The sequence below is a fragment of the Cebus imitator genome, unplaced genomic scaffold, assembly GCF_001604975.1.
Source record: "Cebus imitator isolate Cc_AM_T3 unplaced genomic scaffold, Cebus_imitator-1.0 Scaffold179, whole genome shotgun sequence".
In the NCBI taxonomy this organism is placed as follows: domain Eukaryota; kingdom Metazoa; phylum Chordata; class Mammalia; order Primates; family Cebidae; genus Cebus; species Cebus imitator.
In genome coordinates, this window is record NW_016107494.1 from 1,355,444 (window position 1) to 1,379,533 (window position 24,090).

At 35.0% G+C, this 24,090-nt stretch overlaps 1 protein-coding gene across 6 annotated transcripts in view; it reads left to right on the forward strand.

The window, feature by feature from the left end:
* The window catches only part of CLEC2B (C-type lectin domain family 2 member B), a 30,011-nt gene extending 10,987 nt beyond the window's left edge, over positions 1–19,024 (forward strand). For 3 of the 6 annotated variants that reach the window (XM_017545386.2, XM_017545385.2, XM_017545387.2), the window contains 4 exons: positions 4,860–4,940; positions 14,175–14,338; positions 17,655–17,755; positions 18,753–19,024. In XM_017545386.2, coding sequence (XP_017400875.1) covers positions 4,860–4,940; positions 14,175–14,338; positions 17,655–17,755; positions 18,753–18,861 — 455 coding nt within the window. In that variant the 3' untranslated portion in view covers positions 18,862–19,024. Of the gene's footprint in view, positions 1–3,866; positions 4,011–4,859; positions 4,941–14,174; positions 14,339–17,654; positions 17,756–18,752 lie in introns of all 6 variants that reach the window. The other 3 variants (XM_017545389.2, XM_017545388.2, XM_037744571.1) reach the window with 2 other exon arrangements.
* The last annotated feature ends 5,066 nt before the right edge of the window (positions 19,025–24,090 follow it).

Genomic DNA, 24,090 nt, shown 5'->3' on the forward strand with positions numbered 1-24,090 from the left:
CATGATTTTGGCTCACTGCAACCTCCACCTTTTTGATTCAAGCGATTCTCCTGTCTCAGCCTCCTGTGTAGCCAGGATTACAGGCATCCACCATCACACTTTTTTAGTAGAAACGGGGTTTTGCTGTGTTGGCCAGGCTGGTCTTGAGCTCTTGACCTCATGTGATCTGTCTGCCTTGGCCTCCCAAAGTTCTAGGATTACGGCTATGAGCCACTGCACCTGGCCTGCATTTTTTGCCTTTTAATTGGAGAGTTGACTTCATTTAAACTCAGTGTTATTAAGCAAGGATTCATTATGGCTATTTTGTTGGTTGTTTTATGGTTGTTTTAAAATTTATCTCTGTTTTCTTTTCTTGTGGTCATTCTTTGTGGTCATATAATTTTCTCTGGTAGTATATATCAATTAGATGCTTTTTATTTTTAGTGATTCTATCATAGGTTTTGTGTTGTGATTACTATGAGGCTTATGAAAACATAGATATAACAAGTTATTTTAACGAGATAACAACTTATATCATAAAAGAATAGAAACAAGGTAACAAATACTTTTACTCCACCCTCACGCATTTTTTAATTTAGTTGTCTCAGCTTGCATATTTTTATTCCTTACCTCTTAACAAGTTTCTGCAGTTATTATTGTCTTTGATAGATTTGTCTTCTGATCTTCATACTACAGATGTCAGTGGATTGTGCATCACAATCATAGTATTAGAGTATTCTGGGTTTGTCCATACATGTAATTTTATCAGTGTATTCTATATATATTCAGCTGTTTTCTTTTTGCGTATTTTTTTTCTTTCACATTGAAAAACTTTCTTTAGTATTTCTTGTAAGATACGACTGGTGGTGAATACTCTCAGTTTTGACTTGTCTGGGAAAGACTATCTCTTCTTCATATTTGAAGGATAGCTTTGTAGGATACAGTGTTCTTAGATGGCAGATTTTTGTTTTTTTCAGCACTTAGGAAAACATCAGGGAGAGAGATCCAAGATGGCTGATCACTAGCAGCTCGGGATTGTAGCTCCCAGTGAAAGCACAAAGAACGAAAGGACGCCACACTTTCAGGTGAATTTTTGTTGCTCACAGACCAGGAGATTCCCAGTGGAGGAGCCCCTTGGGTCACCAGCGCGACTCTTGTGGCCAGCGTAGCGGTTTTGCCGGTGCCTGGGCCTGGCGGTTCTTGGTGCAGAGTCAGAAAAGCACCATCAATCTTAACACCACTGTTTTAGCCAGCACAGTGGGTTGCTCAGATTCCAGCACTGGGAATCAACAAGTTGGACGTCCACTCAGAAACCTAGTTGGAAAGTCGGTAATTACAAAGATGACAGATGGATAAATTTATAAAGAAGGGAAGAAACCAACCTAAAAAAGCTGAGAATACCCAAAATCAGAACGCCTGTCCCTCTACAGGGGATCACAGTTCCTCATCAGCAACGGGACAAGGCCTGATGGAGAACGAGTGTGTTCCATTAACAGAAGTAGGCTTCAAAAGGTGGGTGATAAGAAACTTCTGTGAGTTAAAAGAACTTGTTCTAACCCAATGCAAAGAAACCAAGAACTCTGAAAAAAGGTTTGACGAAATGCTAACGAGAATAGACAATTTAGAGAGGAATATAAGTGAATTAATAAAGCTGAAAAACAACACAAGAGCTTCGCGAAGTATGCACAAGTTTTAACACCCGAATTGATCAAGCAGAAGAAAGGATATCAGAGGTCGAAGACCAATTTAATGAAATAATAAAACAAGAAGAAAAGATTAGGGAAAAAAGGATAAAAAGGAATGAGCAAAGTCTTCAAGAAATATGGGACTATGTGAAAAGACCTAATCTACGCTTGATAGGTGTACCTGAATGTGACGAAGAGAATGAATCCAAGCTGGAAAATATGCTTCAGAATATTATTCAGGAAAACTTTCCCAACCTAGCAAGGCAGGATAATAGTCAACTCCAGGTAGTACAGAGAACACCACAAAGATATTCCTCAAGAAGACCAACTTCAATGCACATAATCATCAGATTCACCAGGGTTGAAATGAAGGAGAAAATACTAAGGGCAGCCAGAGAGAAAGGTCAGGTCACCCACAAAGGGAAGCCTATCAGACTCACAGCAGATCTCTCAGCAGAAACCCTACAAGCCAGAAGAGAGTGGGGGCCAATATTCAACATCCTTAAAAAAAAGAACTTTCAACCCAGAATTTCATATCCTGCCAAACTAAGCTTCATAAGCAAAGGAAAAATAAAATCTTTTGTGAACAAGCAAGTACTCAGAGATTTCATCACCACCAGGTCTGCTTTACAAGAGCTTCTGAAAGAACCACCACACATAGAAAGGAACAACCAGTATCAGCCTTTCCAAAAATATACCAAAAAATAAAGAGCATCAACATAATAAAGAATTTACAACAACTAATGGGAAAAACAGCCAGCTAACATCAAATGGCAGTATTAAACTCATATATATTATTATTAATCCTAAATTTAAATTGATTAAATCCCCCAATCAAAAGACACAGCCAAAACCCATCAGTATGCTGCATCCAGACCCATCTCACATGCAAGGATACACAAAGACTCAAAACAAAGGGATGGAGAAAGATTTACCAACCAAATGGAGAGCAAAAATAAATAAATAAATAAATAAATAAAAAGCAGGAATTGCAATTCTCGCCTCTGATAAAATAGACTTTAAAGCAACAAAGATCAAAAGAGACAAAGAAGGACATTGCATAACGGTAAAAAGATCAATGCAACAAGAAGAGCTAACGATCCTAAATATATACGCACCCAATACAGGAACACCCAGATACATAAGACTTATAAAGAGACTTAGACTCCCACACAATAATAGTGGGACACTTCAACATCAATATTAGACAGATCAACGAGACAGAAAATTAACAAGGATATTCAGGACTTGAACTCAGATCCGGAACAAGTAAACTTAATAAACATTTATAGACCTCTCCACTTTAAATACACAAAATATACACTCTTATTAGCACCACATCACACCTACTTACAGGTTTAAATGAAATATTGGTTGGCTGCTTCTTTGTTATTTTCTTCCCTCATTTTTTCCTGTCTCCATTATTAAGCACAATTATTGTAGAAAAGAGGTTTTCAGTACCCATTTTTAGACTGCATTCTAGCCTGGGCAATAAAGCAATACTTCCATTCTCTCTCCCTCTTCCTCTTCCTCTGTCTTTCTCTCCTTCATTCGTTTTTTTTTTTTTTAAAATAAAATAAAATAAAAAAGAAAAGAAAACATCATCTCTGTTCCTCCTGGCCTGTATGGTTTCCACTGAGAAGTCTGTTGTCAGATAAATTGGAGCTCCTTTAGGAGTTATTCGCTTCTCCTCTCTTGCTGATTTTAGGATCCTCTCTTTGTCCTTGACATTTGAGAGTTGGATTATTTATTATATGCCTAGGGTAGTCTTGTTTGGGTTGAAATCTGTTTGGTGTTCTCTGACCTTTATCTACCTGAATATCTCTTTGTCAAGATTTGGAATACTTTCTATTATTATTCCTTTGAATAGGCTATCTACCCCTTGCTCTGGCTGGACTCTCTCTTGAACACCAATAATTCTTAGTTGTGGTCTTCTGCAGCAATTTTTTTTATAACAAGTAGGCATTCTTCATTCCTCTTTATTATTCTTTTTCCTTTTCTTGTGTATTTTCAAAAGCCCATCTACATGCTCATTGATTATTTCTTCTGCTTGATCCATTCTCCTGTTGAGAGACTCTAATAAAATTTTCAGTTAAGCAAATGTATGTTTCAGTTCCAGTATTTTTTTGATATTCAAAAAGTATTTCAATCCCTTTGTTAAATTTCTCTGATAAATTTCTGAATTTTTGTGTGTTATTTTAGAGACCACTGAGTTTTCTTAAAACTACTGTTTTGAATGCTTGGTACAAGTGCTCAAATATTGCCATCTCATTGGCGTCTGTCTCTGGTTCCAACTTTCTCCATTTGAGGATATCACAGTTCCCTGTTTGCTGTTATTTCTTATGGGTATGCATCTATGTTTTTGTGTTGAAGGATTTTATACGGCTTGTTTTGGTTTATATCGAATATATTTATTTAAATGTTCCTTGTAATTTACCTGTTGATTTTTTAGGGGGGTGGGGGACTATGTTTCTGCCTCCTTTTTATGACTACATGGTACCTTAACCCATGTTTGCCTTGATCCTAGTAAACAATCAGAGTGCCACCCATACCAAATGGGTGAGGTTCCAAAGGGGTATGCCAGTAGTGTTGGAAGACTGACTAGGATTCCAGCCCACAGAACTTGTGGAATGAACTTCCTATAGCATAATGTTGCTTGGCAGCCCCTCTAAGCTGACATCTTCTTTGTCCAGGTAACAGCAGAGTTTCTGGTACTGGGGATGGTAGTTCTTCCTCATCACTTTGTCTCTGCTTGTCCTCAGAGGTATATCTCTCTTCAGGCATGCCTGATGTTTCTCAAGGGTTAGGGCAGGGGCAAGTTTCCTGCCAGGGAAGTCCAGCTTGTGGGGAAGCTGGTTATCCATTTTGATCTCACATTTTTCAGTATAGAAATGATGTTGCCATGCACTTGGATACTGGGAAGATTGCAAGGAGGGACATCATGGATATGGAAGTCTAATTCTCTTATTATCAGTACAGAGTTTTTTGTTTGTTTGTCTTTTCACTTCTCTGTGGCTCCAGGAACTGTCTCTTTCTCATATTTGAATTCTGGGATATTGTTTGTGACAATCACAGCACTAATTTGTTGTTGTTGTTGTTGTTTTCTGAAAGTTGGCTTTCATTAAAGCCAACTTGCTTTTGTGCCATCATTTTGGAGCCAGAAATATCCTAAATGTCTTTATTTTTATTTTTCAGGTGTTATGAACAGACATAAAAAGTGTTTCATAGTGGGTGCTATTTTTATAATAATATCTAATGCTATTACGGTACTAATAGGTAAGTTACATTCTTTATTTTGTTTTTCAGGATATTCTATGTGTGATCCTATTCCTTTCTGTCTCAGTTACGATCTTTTCTCAGTATCTCATTCTTTTCCCATTATTCATGATAACATTTAATTGGTACCAATGAATACATTTTATTAATTACATGACGACATGCCAACTAGAATAACCAGCTTATAGAAGAACATAAACAACTTGATGGAGCTGAAAAACACAGCACGAGAACTTTGCAAAGCATACACAAGTTTCAATAGCTGAATCAATTAAACAGAAGAAAGGGTGGCAAAGATTGAAGATCAACTAAATGAAATAAAACACGAAGGCAAGATTAGAGAAAAGGGTGAAAAGAAATGAACAAAGCCCCCAAGAAATATGGGATTATGTGAAAAGACCTAATCTACGTTGGATCAGTGTACCTGAATGTGATGGGGAGGATGAATCCAAGCTGGAAAACACTCTTCAGGATATTATCCAGGAGAACTTCACCAAGTTAGCAAGTCAGGCCAAAATTCAAATCCAGGAAATACAGAGAACACCACAAAGATATTCCTCAAGAAGAGCAACCCCAAGGCACTTAATTGTCAGATTCACCAGGGTGGAAATGAAGGAAAAAATGCTAATGGCAGCCAGAGAGAAAGGTGGGGTTACCTGCAAAGGGAAGCCCATCAGACTAACAGTGGATCTCTTGGCAGAAACCCTACAAGCCAAAAGAGAGTGGGGGCCAATATTCAACATCCTTCAAGGAAAGAACTTTCAACTCAGAATTTTATATCCAGCCAAACTAACCTCCATAAGCAAAGGAGAAATAAAATCCTTTAAGACAAGCAACTGCTGAGAGATTTTGTCACCATCAAACCTGCCTTCCTTCCCCTTGAAGGAAGCATTAAACATGGAAAGGAACAATCAGTACCAGCCACTGCAGAAATGTACCAAATGGGAAAGACCATCAATACAATAAAGAAACTGCATCAAATAATGAGCAAAACAACCAGCTAGTATCAAAATGGCAGGATCAAATTCACACATAACAATATTAACCTTAAATGTAAACAGACTAAATGCCCCAATCAAAGACACAGACTGGCAAATTGGATTAAAAAGTCAAGATCCATCAGTGTGCTGTATTCAGGAGACCCATCTCACATGCAAAGACACACATAGACTCAAAATAAAGGGATGGAAGAAGATTTACCAAGCAAATGGAGAGCAAAAAAAAAAGCAGGGGTTGCAATCCTAGTCTCTGATAAAACAGACCTTAAACCAACAAAAATCAAATGAGACAAAGAAGGGCATTACATAATGGTAAAAACATCAATGCAACAAGAAGAGCTAACTGTCCTAAACATCTATGCACCCAATATAGGAGCATCCAGATACATAAAGCGAGTTCTTAATGGCCCACAAAGAGACATAGACTCTCATACAATCATAGTGGGAGACTTTAACACTCCACTGTCAATATTAGACAGATCAATGAGACAGAAAATTAGCAAGGATATCCAGGACTTGAACTCAGATCCAGACCAAGCAGGCCTAATAGATATATACAGAACTCTCCACCCCAAACCCAAAGAACATACATTCTTCTCAGCACCACATCTTACTTACTCTAAAATTGACTGCATACTTGGAAGTAAATCACTCCTCAGGAAATGCAAAAGAACAGAAATCATAACTACCAGTCTCTCAGACCACAGTGCAATCAGTTAGAACTCAGGATTAAGAAACACATTCAAAACCACACAACGACATGGAAACTGAACAACTCACTCCTGAATGACTACTGGATAAATAATGAAATGAAGGCAGAAATAAAGATGTTCTTCAAAACCAATGAGAACAAAGACACAACATGCCAGAATCTCTGGGACGCATTTAAAGCAGTGTCTAGAGGGAAATTTACAGCACTAAATGCCCACAGGAGACGTGAAGAAAGGTCTAAAATCAACACTCTATCATCAAAATTAAAAGAACTAAAGGAAAAAGATCAAACAAATACAAAAGCTAGCAGAAGACAAGAAATAACTAAGATTGGAGCAGAACTGAAGGAGACAGAGACACAAAAGACCCTTCAAAAATCAGTAAATCAAGGAGCTGGTTTTTAAAAAAAGATCAACAAAATAGATAGACCACTAGCCACATTAATAAAACATAAAAGAGAGAAAAATCAAATAGATGCATGATAAAGGGGATACAACCACTGATTCTACAGAAATGCAAACTACCATCAGAGATGACTACAAACAACTCTATGCACATAAACCAGTGAATCTAGAAGAAATGGATAAATTCCTGTACACTTACACCCTCCCAAGACAAAGCCAGGAAAAAGTTGAATTCTGAATAGACCAAAAACAAGGTCCAAAACTGAGCAGTGATTAACAGCCTACCAACTAAAAAAAAGTCCAAGTCCAGATGGGTTCACAGCCAAATTCTACCAGACATACAATGAGGAGCTGCTACCATTTTTTCTGAAACTATTCCAAACAGTACAAAAGGAGGGAATCCTCTCTAACTCATTTCATGAGACCAACACCATTCTGATACCAAAACCTGGCAGAGACTCAACTAAAAATTTCAGGCCAATATCCATGATGAACATAGATACAAAAATCTTCAATAAAATCGCAAACTGATTGTAACAGCACATCAAAAAGCTTCTCCATCACCAACAAGTAGGCTTCACTCCGGGATACAAGGCTGGTTCAACATACACAAATCTATAAACGTAATCCATCACATACAGAACCAAAGACAAAAACCACATGATTATATCAATAGATGCAGAGAAGGCCTTCGACAAAATTCAACAGCCCTTTATGCTAAAAACTCTCAATAAACTAGGTATCGATGGAATGTATCTCAAAATAATAAAAGCTATCTATGACAAACCCACAGCCAATATCATACTGAATGGGCAAAAACTGGGAGTATTCCCTTTGAAAACTGGCACTAGACAAGGGTGTCCTCTCTTACCATTCCTATTCAGTGTAGTATTGGAAGTTCTAGCCAGAGCAATCAGGCAAGAAAAAGAAATAAAGTGTTTTCAATTAGGAAAAGAGGAAGTCAGATCGTCTCTATTTGCAGATGACATGATTGTATATCTAGAAGACCTCAACATCTCAGCCCAAAATCCCCTTAAACTGATAAGTAACTTCAGCAAAGTCTCAGGATACAAAATCAATGTGCAAAAATCACACACATTCCTATACACCATTAACAGACAGAGAGCCAAATCATGAGTGAATTCCCATTCACCACAATTGCTACAAAGAGAATAAAATACCTAGGAATACAACTAGCAAAGGATGTGAAGGACCTCTTCTTCCATGCTCATGGAATGTTTTTTCATCTGTTTGTGTACTCTCTTATTTCCTTGAGCAGTGCTTTGTAGTTCTCAATATCATGAAAATGTCCATACTGCCCAAAATAATTTATAGATTCAATGCTATCCCCATCAAGCTACTATTGACCTTCTTTACAGAACTGAAAAAAAAATCTTAAACTTCATATGCAGCCATAAATGTGCCCACATTGCCAAGACAATCCTAAGCAAAAAGAACAAAGCTGGAGGCATCACACTACCTGACTTCAAACAATACTAGAAGGCTATAGTAATCAAACAGCATGGCACTAGTACCAAAACAGAGATATAGACCAATGGAACAGAACAGAGGCCTCAGAGACAACGCCACACACCTACAACCATCTGATCTTTGACAAACCAGTCAAAAACAAGCAATAGGGAAAGGATTCCCTGTTTAACAAATGGTGTTGGGAAAACTGGCTAACCATGTGCAGAAAGCTGAAACTGGACCCATTCCTTACACCTTATACAAAAATTAACTCCAGATGGATTAAAGATTTAAACATAAAGCCTAACACCATAGAAACTCTAAAAGAAAACGTAAGCAGTACCATTCAGGTCTTAGGCATAGGCAAGGACTTCAGAACTAAAACACCAAAAGCAATGACAACAAAAGCCAAAATATACAAATGGGATCCAATTAAACTTAAGAGCTTCTGCACAGCAAAAGAAACAATTATTAGAGTAAACTGGCAACCAATAGAATGGGAAAAAATTTTTTGCAAGCTACCCATCTGACAAAGGGCTAATATCCAGAATCTACAAAGAATTAATACAAATTTACAAGAAAAAAACAAACAACCCCATCAAAAAGTGGGCAAAGGATATGAACAGGCACTTTTAAAAAGACATTTATGTGGCCAACAAACATATGAAAAAATGCTCATCATCAATGATCATTAGAGAAATGCAAATCAAAACCACATTGAGATACCATCTCATGCCAGTTAGAATGTTGATCATTAAAACATCTGGAGACAACAGATGCTGGAGAGGCTGTGGAGAAATAGGAACACTTTTACACTGTTGGTGGGAGTGTAAATTAGTTCAACCATTGTGGAAGACAGTGTGGCAATTCCTCAAGGATCTAGACATAGAAATTCCATTTGACCCAGCAATCCCATTATTGGATATATAACCGAAGGACTATAAATTGTTCTATTACGAAGACAAATGCACAGGTATGTTTGTTGTGGCACTGTTTACAATAGCAAAGACTTGGAACCAACCCAAGTGTCCATCAAGGATAGACTGGATAAAGAAAATGTGGCACATATACACCATGGAGTACTATGCAGCCATAAAAAAGCATGAGTTCACGTCCTTTGCATGGACACGGATGAATCTGGAATCCATCATTCTCAGCAAACTGACACAAGAACAGAAAACCAAACACTACATGTTCTCACTCATAAGTGGTGTTGAACAATGAGAACACATGGACACAGGGAGGGGAGCGTCACACACTGGGGTCTGTTGGGAGGTTGGGGGCTAGGGGAGAAATAGCAGAGGGTGGGGAGATTAGGGAGGGATAACATTAAGAGAAATACCTAATGTAGGTGACAGGCAGATGGAGGCAGCAAACTACCATGGCATGTGTATACCTATGTAGCAATCCTGCAGGATCTGCACCTATACCCCAGAACTTAAAGTATAATAAAAATAAATAAATAAATAATCTAAACTAAAAAAAATTATTTTTAGCTAGTTGTTGTACAAAAGCAGAAGATAAGCTGTTGGTCCAAGGCTGTTTTAGCAGGTGTTTACTACAGTGCATCCACTGTTATGTACATACCACCCTATATGTCTTTTATATATGACCATATCTATCTTTTCACTTTTGATCAACATTTGGATTGTGCCACATTTTGACTATTGCAATTTGGGTGGTTTTGAACAACTGCATATTATATATTTTATATTTTTTGTCTTTTAATGAATACTGGATATAACATGATATTTACTTATAAGAAGAATTATTAAGCACAGAATATTCATAGATTAACCCAAATATGATTTACCATAAATAGTAATCTCAGCAGAGGTGTATGACAACACCAATAGCTCCATGCCACGTTATTACTTTATTGTTGGTTTTATGAATTTTTGCCATTCTGATAAGTGCATGTTACCCAATTTTGGCTTTGACAGTTTTCTGATGATCAATACTGTTCAGTACCTTCATAATTACTGTTGATTTAGGTGTAATATTTTTTATGGGAATGTTTAAATACTTTGCCCATATTTTAGTGTGTTAGCTGTCTTTTTCTGCTTGGTTCATAAGAGTATAAGAATTCTTTAATATTCTAGATGAGACTGTAGTTTAGAGGTATTGCCAATATCTTTTTTAACTATGAAGCTTAAGTTTACTCTCTTTATCGTGCCTTTTAATCAACAGAGCTTCTGAGTTTTAAAGTAGTGTAATTGTGTCCTTGTCTATCGTCACTGTATCTATGTTTTTCATTCTAAGAAATTCACTTCACTTCAAAGACATAAAAATATTTTTGTAGGGTTTCTACTTTCCTTTCACTTTCCAAAATATAGTCCTCTTAAAGTTGAATTTTGTAAATACTATGAGATAGATATTAGCATGCATTTTTTCCCATTTAGGTAATCTTTCAACCTGAAACAACTTATTAACAAGGCCATACTTTCCCAGCTTCACCACAGTTGGTCTTTGTCATCAATCAACTGTGTAGCTGAAGATCATTTTTGCTAAAGTTTTATTATAATAAGCTACTCGATTTTATCTATCTTTGTATCTGTATCATTCTATCTTAATACAGCAGGTTTATAATAAGTCTTGATGTCTGGTTGTTTAAATCTTTTAAAAGTTTTATTTTTTTCTTCAAGTTTGCCTGGAGCATTTTAGATCTTTTATGCTGCCATATAAATTATCTGTAATTTTGATTGAGATTTCAATATACCATAGTCAATTTTCATGGAATCATTATCTTAATATTGAATCATACATTTAAAATATTCATTTGGTGTTCCATAATTTCTGCCAGCAATTTTTTATAGCTTTCAGAATAGATTTCACACATGTCATTTTCAGCATTTATTTTTAAAAGACTCAGTGCTCTATAATGCAATTGTAAGTAGCATAGAAGTATTTTTATTAACTCTATTTTCCTATTCAGTCTGTTGCTGGCATATAAAAATTGTCTATATGTATTAATATATATCTATGTGAGCCTCATATAGCAAATTTGCTATAGTTAACTATTCATTTTCATAAATTGTCTTCAGTTTCTTTTGCAGGTTCTATGTAAAAATTTAGATTCTCTCCCAATAATAATTGTTTTACTTATTCTGTTGGAATCCTTAGGCCTTTTTTTTCATTGTATTCCCTTATTTTACTGGCTATAGCTTCCAGTACAAGGTTGAGCATAAGTAGTGACAGCTTACATGTTTGTCTCACTCTTAATATCAATGAAAACATTTTTAATATTTCCCAGATTAAAGATATTCTCTTTACTTCTCTTTAATTTAAATATCAAATGCTTTATCTTGATCTATTGTGATACTTCATCTCTTTTTTCTGCTAATAGGTTGAACTACACAGATTTTATATTAAGATAATCTTCAATTTCTGTGATAGATTCAACTTGATCACAATCAATTAACCTTTTAATATTTTTCAATTAACTGAATTGTATTTTGTTTAAGATACATGCACATATATTCATAAGAGATTGACTTATAATTTCTCTTTCTTTTAATACTATTGTCAGGTATTGATGTGATTATAATGGCTTCTTAAATTTGGTTGGAAAGTATCCCCTCCTTTCCTATTTTCTGAAAGAGTGTGTATAACGTTGGTGTTATGCCTTTCCTAAATGATTAGAAATATTTCTACAGAAGCCATATGGACTGGGAGATTTCTTTCAGTGTAATTTTTTTAATTAAAGATTTAATTTTTAATAAAATATAGTATTGTTTAGACATACTACTTTTATCTTGTCAGTTATGTTAAATTGTGTTCTAGAAATTTCTCTACATTTTCATTCTTTGTGTTGCTAATTTGTGTTTTTACTCTCACTTTTAAATCGTTTTAAATTAGTTTTTCTAGTGATCAATCTTATTTTAGAGTATTCAACAAAAGTCATCTTATGACTAAAATTTTTTTCTGTTTGGCATTAACTTTTTATTCAATTGATTTCTGTTCTTTTTGTTTTTTAAATTGTGTCTCTCTACTTTGGTTTTATCACTATTATTAACTTTGTAAGATAGAATAATTATCATTTCAAAAAGTCTTCATCATTTCAAAAACATAAATTTAAGCCAATAAATTTTCCTGTAAGCTTTAAGAGAGTTGCTGTATCTCACAAGTTTAGTTGTATCCCATAAGTCTGGATGCTACAGTGTTTTGAGACCATGGAAGACAGACAGGATCTTAATGTAAAAGATTATGGTCAATGCAAAATTTGTATATCTATCATATGATAGGTTGAAAAAAAATTTATGTCTTGTCATGTTAGGTCAAATGATAGTAGTTGAGGATTTATTAGGGCATTTATATTCCTTTCAACTTCAACTTCAGTGATGTATAGGCCTTCCTGGAGCCACCAGAATTATTCTACTTGTGTAGGTCACCTTTACCATTTCTAGGTAAATGAAATAAAATGAAATCCTAGCATTATGTAAGAGTAATACAAACACTAATTTTTATTAGACAGTATATGAGAGAGATATATATGCACATGTGTGTATATAGATATATACACACTTATCTGTACACATACATGTGTGTATATATATATATATATATATATACACACACACACACACACACTGTGTATGCATATAAAATTTTATCTTCTGTAGACCCTTGGCCCCAGATGACTATAGGTAATAATTCAACTAATTATTTTGCCACTGTGCTCCACTGTCATCAGCATCCTGGTTCTTTTTTTCTTTTTTGTAAAATAGGCTTTAAACCAAATCAGCATCCTATTTCTAACTGGTAGTTGGATCAATGGCTTTAGAGTGAATATGGAAAAACTAACACCATATATCATCCTCAAGGTCTGTTTCCTTAGAATTATGTTTGGTACCAAAAACTGACTCAGTCTGGGTGTGTTCCAAAAAACAAACACATATTATGACAATAAGGCTTTAATATAGAAATTAGGGATAACATGAATGTGGGGAGATCTGGGACTGATGCATAACTGAAGACTGGGGCTGTGTAGCTGAAAGAGAAATGATGACTAATAATATGGCATAATGCACTAACGCATTTGGAAGAAAGCCTAAGAAGCTAACAAGACTGCAATAGGGGAACACATGGAAAGACCTGTGAAGTTCCCATGCTCATGGTCTACAGAAATTATATCTTCTTCTTTACTTCCAAATCTCATGCAAGTTCCATTCATTGGCTTGCACAAGGCTATACAGTGATGGTGATACCTAGCTGATAACAAACAATTCAACTTACTTTGTATTTTGTTTTATTATTTTTCTTACTTCTTTGTAGATTAAATCATGTATCTAGATTCATTACTGATTAATACAAATTATTATTTGGATTACTCTTAGATAATGCTAGAATTTCATTTTATTTCATTTATCCAGAAATGGAAAGGGTACCCTACTCAAGTAGAATAATTCTGGTGGCTCCTGGAAGGCCTGTATATCACTGAAGTTGAAAGAAATTTAAATGCCGTGATATATCCTAAACTGCTGTCATTTGACCTAACATGACAAGACATAAAATTTTTTCAACCTGTCATGTGATAGTTATACAAATTTCATAGTGACCATAATCTTTTACATTAAAATCCTGTGTCCAGTGATCTCAAAATACATATTATTCTATATGGTCCTTAAGATATGTATTTGTCTTATTTCCAGTAAAACCAACTCCAGATTCTCAAAGATTTTGCCCATATGATTGGATTGGTTTCCAAAACAAATGCTATTATTTCTCTAAAGAAGAAGGAGATTGGAATTCAAGTAAATATAACTGTTCCACTCAACATGCTTACCTAACTAAAATTGACAACAATGAAGAAATGGTAAGTAATTTATTATACATTCTTTGTGAATTATCTTGAGTTGGAACATTAGAAATATTCAAATACCGGCCGGGCTCAAGCCTGTAATCCCAGCACTTTGGGAGGCCGAGGCGGGTGGATCACGAGGTCAAGAGATCGAGACCATCCTGGTCAACATAGTGAAACCCCGTCTCTACTAAAAATACAAAAAAAATCAGCTGGGCATGGTGGCGCGTGCCTGTAATCCCAGCTACTCAGGAGGCTGAGGCAGGAGAATTGCCTGAACCCAGGAGGCGGAGGTTGCGGTGAGCCGAGATCGCCCCATTGCACAGCCTGGGCAACAAGAGCGAAACTCCGTCTCAAAAAAAAAAAAAAAAAAAAAAGAAATATTCAAATACCATTAAAATTTTGAAGTCTTTTCACTCATGCCTACCTATGCAGAATATTGAAGATGTTCAGGATATGCCATGTGACATAAAGGTAAAAAGCCTAGTGATACTTTGTTTGAAGAATATAAGACTGACATCAAGTAGTAGACTTAGTAACTATCTTTGTATTTTAAAGAGTGTACACAGAAGATAATGTTTGGAAACCTTTTAAGAGCCAGTACTCCGCCAAGAAAGGGAAATTGTCTGAGGAAGGAGGGGCTTCTCCATTCTACTTCCTGAGAGAAACTTTGCCCCGACTTCCCCATTTTGTTTTGCTGCCTGTCTCTGAGGTCCCATGCAGCTTCCATTGAAACACTCTCCACCAGTAATGCAATAAAGAGGAAAATCAGAAGTTTCCTCCTACACCCAGAGCATACATTTTCAGTGAGCGTGACCATGTCTTCTCTGAAATTTTATCCTTATCATTACTGCACAAAATCAGGTACAAATGAAAAGTCTAACAAATCCTTGTTGAATAAATTTTGATTTACATGACAAAATCTTTATGAGTAAACAGATTCTCCAAGAGCTTTAAAACAGGATTATAAAACCACACCTCTGCATGCGTGAAATTTGTTCTTTACCCTAGTCACTTATATTGTAAACATACATTTTTACTTACCTTTGTTCAGTCTCTTTAAGAATGAAAAAAACATATAAGAGGTAATATAGCTCGATTTAAAATATTTTTTGCAAATAATTTGTTATTGAGAAGTATTTCAGTGAAAAGCAGGATAACACAAGAGTCCACATGGTTAAAAGACAGTTGTGTGTTGCCTTTGTGGTAAACAAAGTTTATTTATGCAATCTGCCTGAAGATTGGTTCAAATGCATGTGAATCAGGCAGGGTCAGTTTACAGGTCAGTGCAAGGAAACACAACTATTTTCCAAGAAACAAAAGGTAGTAAAATGTTGAAAGCTAGATGGCTTAGGAGTAGATACTGTAAATCAAGAATCGAGGTGCAAACTTAACATCATAGGGCTTCTTTAGTCAATAGTATTGCTGCTGAATTTTGCAAGACTTTTGAAAAGGAACATTCTGAGAAATCCTCTGACTGTTCCTTACAGTTCCTCTTGGGGAAAAAAGAAAGCTATACAAGCAGCAAGATGGAAAAATAATGAATGTTACTAAAAGGAAACATGAAGAAAGGTAAAGACAATCAATATTAAAATAAGTACATTCACTGTAGGAATATTGTCAGTGAAGACTGACTAAATAGTGAGGGTCATGGAATGTAAAGACCGGAAGTACACAAAAATAATTTGTTTTAAAGTTAAGAGAAATCTTCAAATGTATCAGGGAAGAATGCTTGTATTGTTTGGATGAAGAAAAAACACTGATCATAAAATATCCTAATATATTTTGAAGATCACGGGTTACTGCTATGTAATATACACATTGGCAAAATTTAAGTGACAAACAGAATGAAGTAAAGCCGTCTGTGGAGTGGAGAAGAAACTTATATAAGATTTTAATGGATTATTTAAAATAGTTTAAATGTACATTTTAATTACAAACTAATATGAGATAAAGTTTGTCTTACAAAATACTTTTATATCTATTTCCACCTATTTAGAATTATTTCAGTTCTAACAAAGGGCTAAAATGGGGCAAGCTTTTACAGAACAAATAATGTTAACATTTTTCACAGAGCAGGCCCGGGAAACACAGCTCCCAGTTCCCTGTCACCAAGACCACTCAAGATCTCTCCTGAAGCCTTTCCCGAAGTTCTTTCCTGAGTATAGGCTATGAATCACCCTCTTTTCCTTGGGCATCTGCATTTACGTGGAATATTCTACTCCTCTATTGGAGCACATCCTGTATCAAAGTTTCCCTTGAAGACTCATATTTTTTTTCTGTAAATTCCAATTTCACATTGTATTCATTACACTCATAACTTCTCCATATCTAGTAGAATATTTTCTAACATTATGTTTACATTATTTTCCTCACTATAAATTAAGGCCTTTGAATGTATGACAGTGTTTTCATTAATCTGTTTATTTGTAAATCCAAACTTAGCCCAACCGATTAATTTTTTTCAAATTGGTTTATGCAATGCTGTGAAGACGGTGTATTAAAATGCCAAAAGCTGCAGGTGTCACTGTTGGGGTAGATGGGATTTGACTATTGTGTTGTGATTTGGCCTAACTCCTTTATATTTATCTTCAATTGAAAAGTAGAGTGATACAATGTGAAGCTTATAGTTTCCAAGCTATTTAGCAGCAGAGTACCTCAAGGACTTTCGCATATAATTCTATGATTAAAGAAAAAGATCGAGGGTATTAGTAAGTTAAACAATGCATCAGCAGGAGAAATGTCAGGAAAAGAAACATTGTATTTATTTCTGAATGATGTATTTGGAAATTTAAATGTTTAGCAGAAAAATAAAATTTGATAATTAGATTCTAAAGAAACTGGATATATGAGGGTTGTGTGTGTGTGTGTGTGTGTGTGTGTGTGTGTTTACATATGTAGTTTGTGGAGATAAACTGAAGTAAGACATAAAACTAAAATGAAGCTACTACTGTTTACTGGGAAGTGGACAAAAAGTGTAATAAATATCTGGTAATTAGAAATGCTATGCAAGGACTCAATTTCAAACCTTGGCTTTCTAGTAGCTTACAGTTTGAAAATTGTGAAGGGATAGATATTCAAATTGAACATTTATCAATTTGGAATCATATCTAAAGAAAATGTATCTCATATATTCGTTTCACAAATCAGAAAACCGAAGGTCAGAGAAAAAATAAAGCAGTTTAAAAAAAAATTCCATAGCTTTTTTCTAGTGAAGCCAGGAGTTGAGCAGTTGTTGCCTTGCACTTCACAACCTGCAGAACAAGAGGTACACAATAGGTTGTAGTAAAAATTGACATGCATGATTTTGAAATTAATTTTGTCTCTAAAGGATTTTCTTAGGCGGTACAAATGCAGTTCTGATCACTGGATTGGGCTGAAGATGGCCAATGGAACAGGACAATGGGTAGATGGAGCTAAACTTAAGAAATCGTGAGTTTCTTTCTTTCTGGAATCACTTAAATTTAGATAGTGCAGCCTTCTCTAGGACTTATACTTTAGCGAAATTTCCGTACAGCCCAATATTTTTGTATGTCTCAGTAAGATGAAGGAGATATTGAGTATATATTGAGATTTACTTGAGGAATCAACCATGAAGGTTAGAAATTAAGATACAAGGGAACAAATCTCCTAGTTGGCTATTTTGAAAATAAAGACCTGAGATTCATATACACAACTACCTCCACCCCAATTTAAACTTTTGTCTAATTATAAACTATCTTGTCCAATTATATGCCTCTTCTTTAAACGTTTTATTGCCTATTTTCTGATGTCTTTTACAGATCAATTTCAATTTGATGTTCATTTTAATCTGATTTCATTTGCAATTTCACTATTACGCAATTCGTCCTGGGCTTCATACCTTAGTGTTATAATTTGGAAAATGTGTGTACACACCCTAAATGGTCACTCTCAGTCACTTAGACACTTAGTTTATGTTAGAGTTTCTCAATAGAAACACTACTGATATTTTGTGCTGAATACTTCTCTTGTCATGGAAAAGGGGTACTTTTCTTTGTGTATTGTAGGATGTAGGCAGCATCCCTGGCTTCTACCCACTCAATGACAGAAACTATCCACCCTACTCAACCTCTTCCTCCACTTGTGACAATAAAAAAACATCTCCAGATATTGTCAAGTGTTTCTTGGTTTGGAAGCAAAATCACCCCTAATTGAAAACCATTGGTTTATGTGAACTGGTACCTCCACCGATTACATGTAACTAACCTAATGCCAGTTTAACATATACAAATTCTTGGAAAAGAAACTCTTTTGATCCAAACTAGTATAGGTATCTCAACACTAGCAAGAGAGAACTGTGCCAGAGCACACCTTTCAGCACTTTAGACAAGTAGAATTTTTGTTTAAAGCTGTCAGTGGGCAAGGAAGAAATCACGTGACTACATAATGGCTAATCCCTTTGTTGCAGGTTTGCCGTGAAAGGGAGTGAAGGATGTGCCTACCTCAGTGATGATGATCCAGCAACAGCTAGATGCTACACAGAAAGAAAATGGATTTGCAGGAAAAAAATACACTAAGTTAATGTCTTAGATAATAGGGCAACAAAAAGTAAGATTATTAAGGATGAAACAAACAAAGTTTTTTTTTAATTAAACAAAGTTGAAGTTTTGTTATCTGTCTGGTTAATTTATTCTTATGAATCAGGCTACACATAAAACTCACTTCAAACACTGGCAAAAATGGTTACAGGTATTCTGCTGAGTTTGTTTTTTTTTTAACTTTAAGCCAGAAAATGATTTTGGAGATCAAGGATAGACATGGCACTTTTTGACAGGACTGTCATGTCTGAATTTGAAACAATTTGAGTACCAGAATAGGAGATTATAACCTATTGAACAAAATGTAAAACTGGGAGTCCACAAAGATATAACTGGAAACATGAAGTACCTTCTGACAGAGCAAGAATTGCACTGAACAACATCACACAGACAATGGCTATTTTATTCAAGATTGTTACCACAGGGAAAAGTCTGAACTAAAATTTTAGTTCAGTCTGAACTAAAATCTGCCAAAACAAAATGGGGTGGAGCTTTAAGAGTGAAGGTGAAGAGTAGATCATACACCATCCACATTTGCTAATTGTCTTTACCCAAAAGAAAATTAAACTTTCTTTGATCTGCAAAAGTCGATGAAACAAATGGGGTCATTCTTGTCATATGCAACTAAAACAGAGTAGACAGACCAGGGGAAAAAGGCACTCAGGGCACATAGCATTGCTTCAAAAATGTAATTTTCTACAAACCTAGCTGCTAAAACTGCCTGTTGTAGCCTAAAACCAGTTTTATCTAACAGTTGTTAAAATAACTTGCTGTGACTGCAAGACTGGTTTTACCCACCACTGTCACACACCAATCAGAACTTGCCAGCTCCTTAAAACTTTACTAGAGCCAGTAAACTTTCTTTCAAAACAATACATAACTTTCTTTTTTTAATAACACCTCCAATCTTTGTTTTGTTCTTTAGACAAACTGAAGACCCCCGGTCCCTGCATTTATGCCAAATTACAATTCTCACCTCTCTAATAAAACGTTTTAAATGCAGAGATCTGTCCCTATATTTTATTTTGATTTTGACCTACTTGGTGTCCAGCTGTGTTCCAAAGCTGATTCAGTTTGGGAGAATCACTGGTCCACAGCGCTAGGGCATGACGTACTCACACAGGGGCTCATTGACTCTCATGACTGCACTGCTTCTGCAGGTTGCCTCATTTCTTCCTGGTGAATCTCTTGGACTCAACTCCCAATTTTAGTTGACTTCTATTTTATATGGATTTTGTTGGAGATGCCTTTCTGCCTCTTATTGGAAGATCTCCTGTTAGAGAGGACCATCTTCCTCCTGGCAGATCTCAGCTGTGAGGTCTGGGTGACAGGATTTCTCTTTTCAGGTTGAAGGCTCGACAAAAGCATTTTTCTTTTTTCCTTCAGTTGGAGAAGGCAGCTGATCTTCCTTCTTGGGTTTATTTGGCCTTTTCATAATCAGTGCTTGCATTTAATTGGCTTTTATGTATTTGGCATTTAAACGAAATCACCTAGATAAATTTAGTTACAAATGGATTCTCAAAGTTTAAAGGCATGCCAACATATTTTCTGGGACTCCAGCTGGTAACATATTCAAATATTGCAGAGATCAACAGTCTATTCTTAAATCTAAACTAAAAGACCACAACTATAGAATTATGTACTCCAAATGAGCCTCATATCTTAATTGAGTGCCTTACTGCAAAACACTATCTTAAAGCTAGCTGACACGTTTTCCTGTCCAGGGCTTTCCCCTTCTCTTATAATTCCTCCTCTTTATCTTTCTCTAAGCTGAACTTTTTTTCCAAGCTCCTCAAATATTCTGGTATACTGGGTATGTAAGCAGAAACACTTGAGGCCAGGTGCAGTGGCTCACGCCTGTAGTCCCAGCACTTTGGGAGGCCGAGGCAGCCAGATCATGACATCAGGATATCGAGACCATCCTGGCCAACATGGTGAAACCCGTCTCTACTAAAAATACAAAAATTAGCCAGGCATGGTGGTGCATGCCTGTAGTCCCAGCTACCCGGGAGGCTGAGGCAGGAGAACCACTTGAACCCAGGAGGTAAGCGAGCTGAGATCACGCCACTGCACTCCAGCCTGGGTGACAAAGTGAGACTCTGTCTCAAAAAAAAAAAAAAAAACAGCTGGCTGGGGGGTGGCTCACGCCTGTAATCCCAGCACTTTGAGAGGCCGAGGTGGGCAGATCACGAGGTCAAGAAATCAAGACCATTAGGGCCAACATGGTGAAACCCTGTCTCTACTAAAAATGCAAAAATTAGCTGGGCATGGTGGTGCACACCTTAGTCCCAGCTACTTGGGAGGCTGAGGCAGAAGAATCACTTGAACCCAGGAGACGGAGGTTGCAGTGAGCTGAGATTACGCCACTGCACTCCAGCCTGGTGACAGAGGGAGACTGCCTCAAACAAAACAAACCAAAACAAAACAAAAACACTTGAACACTTGAAAGTCAGAAAATAAAAAATAAAATCATTTTTACTTTTATGCCGTTTCTTAAAAGCAAATGGTGAAATTCCCATGTAAAAGACACCTTTCTTGTACTAAAAGGAATAGCAACTGTAGTTGAGACCACGAAAATACAATATGAACCTTGTTAAACTCTTTTGGGGGCCTCCTCACATAACTGAGTCACATTCTCAAAGTTAACTATTCCTTGTCTGATCCAGAATGTTGGTAACTGACTCAGCTGTCTGTCTCCAAAATTTGGTTCACAGCCTTTGTAAAATTGCTTCTTGACAAAGCCAAACTAAAAGAAAAGAAAACTTACAGTTTAGCCTTATCTCATTTTGTCAAAGAAAAAAAAGATTTAGATTCAAATGTTTTTAATCAACTGATGAGTTAATATGTTTTGCTATTTTATGACTAAAACCTAAGCTGTACGATCTCTTTCTCTATATAGATATACATTTAAAAGTGTTTCTACATATGCACATATATTACATTATATATTAAGTCTAAATGATAAAATGTGCTGTCATTGGCCAGAAATTTCTTTAAAAATTTTCTTAGGATAAATGGGCATGCATATAAAATACATTTTAATTACACAAATGTTTTATTTAGTTCATATGACTTAAATAAACTTCAAATAAATTGTTTTTAAGTTGTTAATAAAATAAAATTAGAAATGTTTTCAAAATTGTCAACATACATTTTTGCCTGAGTTAACTGGTCAGTTTTATATTTGCCCCTGCTAGATATGTTAGTCATAAACCTATAAACCCAGCGTCAAACAAAATAATATTGTATAATTTTTTATAAATAAGAATAATTTAATAATTGATATTGAATTAATAATTTAATAGGGTTAGGGTTACATTTAGACATTATTAAATTAAAATTCGATTATTATTAGTTAATAATATATTTAATTAAAAGTTAATTACAGTTTAATAAAAATATATTTTCTGAGTTAACGATGAGGTGTACATCCATTTAACTCTAAGTTTCTTACTTAAACATCTGATATTAACTAGCTACAAATTGGTTAATAAAAAATAACTTAAAATGAGTAGCTCTAATATCTACATTTTCATAAGTAATCCAGATATAGTTGTTAATAAATAAGTTGGATAATTACTAATAAAATAAATGTTTGTGAAGTTTTCATATAACTTAAAATCTTAAAAATTACCTTATGTTAAGTTAAATATTAGGTACTCATTAAATGTCTGGGTAATACTAGAATAAGTTAAAAAATTAAAACAAATTGTTAAATAAGTTTCTTCTAGCATCTTAAATTTTATAAAGTTATCAGACTTTTATAAAAAGATTTATTTGCCTTTTATAAAAAAGATTAGTCTTTTTTTAAAAAAAAGATTTGTTAGTCTTTTGTAAAAAGACTAATAATATCTAGGTTTTTAATCAAAATATAAATTCTAAAAGGTTATTCTGTATGAAGAAATCTTACATAATTTTCTGTCCTAAGATAAAATGATTGGTTTCCCCAAAAGAAAAAAAAATTATAAGACTAAGGCTGGAGGTTTTAAAAACATTATAAAAGGTCTAGACAAGTTAAAGAAGAGCTATAAAAGATGGGTGTTAGAAAAGAGGTTTTGTGTGTGATTGAGTTGAGTGAGATTGAAAAAAAAAATTATGTGTTTTTCTAAAAAGTAAACATTGGTATTAAGGGTGCACTGATACCCAACCAGAATCTGATCCTCAGCATTTGAAACTACAAGATTTTCTTAAAATATGTATTTGCTCTTCATAAAGTTGCAAGAGGTTTGATTTATAAGCACAAATCATGTGTCTTTAACAGTCTTATTCTTAACTACAGTTTCTGGTTTTGCCATTTCTTTCCTGGAAATCTATTCAATTTCCCTAGTTAGAGGTTAAAAATGCTCTCCTATTCATTTACATAATAATTTCACTTCTTGAAATAAAAGTTTCATTTCCATATTTCTCAGATCAATATCCTAGTGGTTCAACTTTTGCTGTATCTCACTGCACGTGATTTGCAGGCATACGTCACTACCTTAAGTTTTAATACCATGGAGAAACTTGAAAAGGCCTTTTTGCTTTGTTGTCCACTCCAGCAACTTTTTTCTTCTGGTTCTAACTTTGTTGTTACTGCCTGACAGTAAAATACTTACCATGAAAGACTAGAAAAGCGGTATTTTTCTCCAATATAATTTGATTTTGTACTCTTTGCTTTTCTTGATATATCTAATTGTTGCGCTTATAATGTTAGACACGTTTTTTTCTGTGTTTGATTAAATTCAAGTGTCCTTTTCCTTAGGTCCAATTTCCAGATTATCTAAATGAACACTTTATAAGGAGAAACAATTACACTGCAAAAGATATTACTTTACCCTTTTGGTAGCTGGCTTAAAATAAAAAGATTTTACATTTCATCAAAATAAATTTTATGTTGCCTTTATTAGGTTTTTAATTACTTAAAAAACTGAGCTTTAAAATGATTAAGATTTTTCCATTCATGTAACTTTCTATATTATTGTTGAAATCTTTTGATTATCACTCTGGTTTAATGAGTTACTATTTTACGGTGACCCGTGCTTCTGTTTTAATCAAGTGGTTTTTTAATTTATACATAATATTTATATACATTTATGAGATACATGTGATATTTTGGTAGATGAATACAATACATAGGGATTAAGTTGGGGTGCTTAGGGTATCCATCCTCTTCAATGTTTATTATTCCTATGTGTTGAGAATATTTCTTTTTCTTTTTTTTTTTTTTTT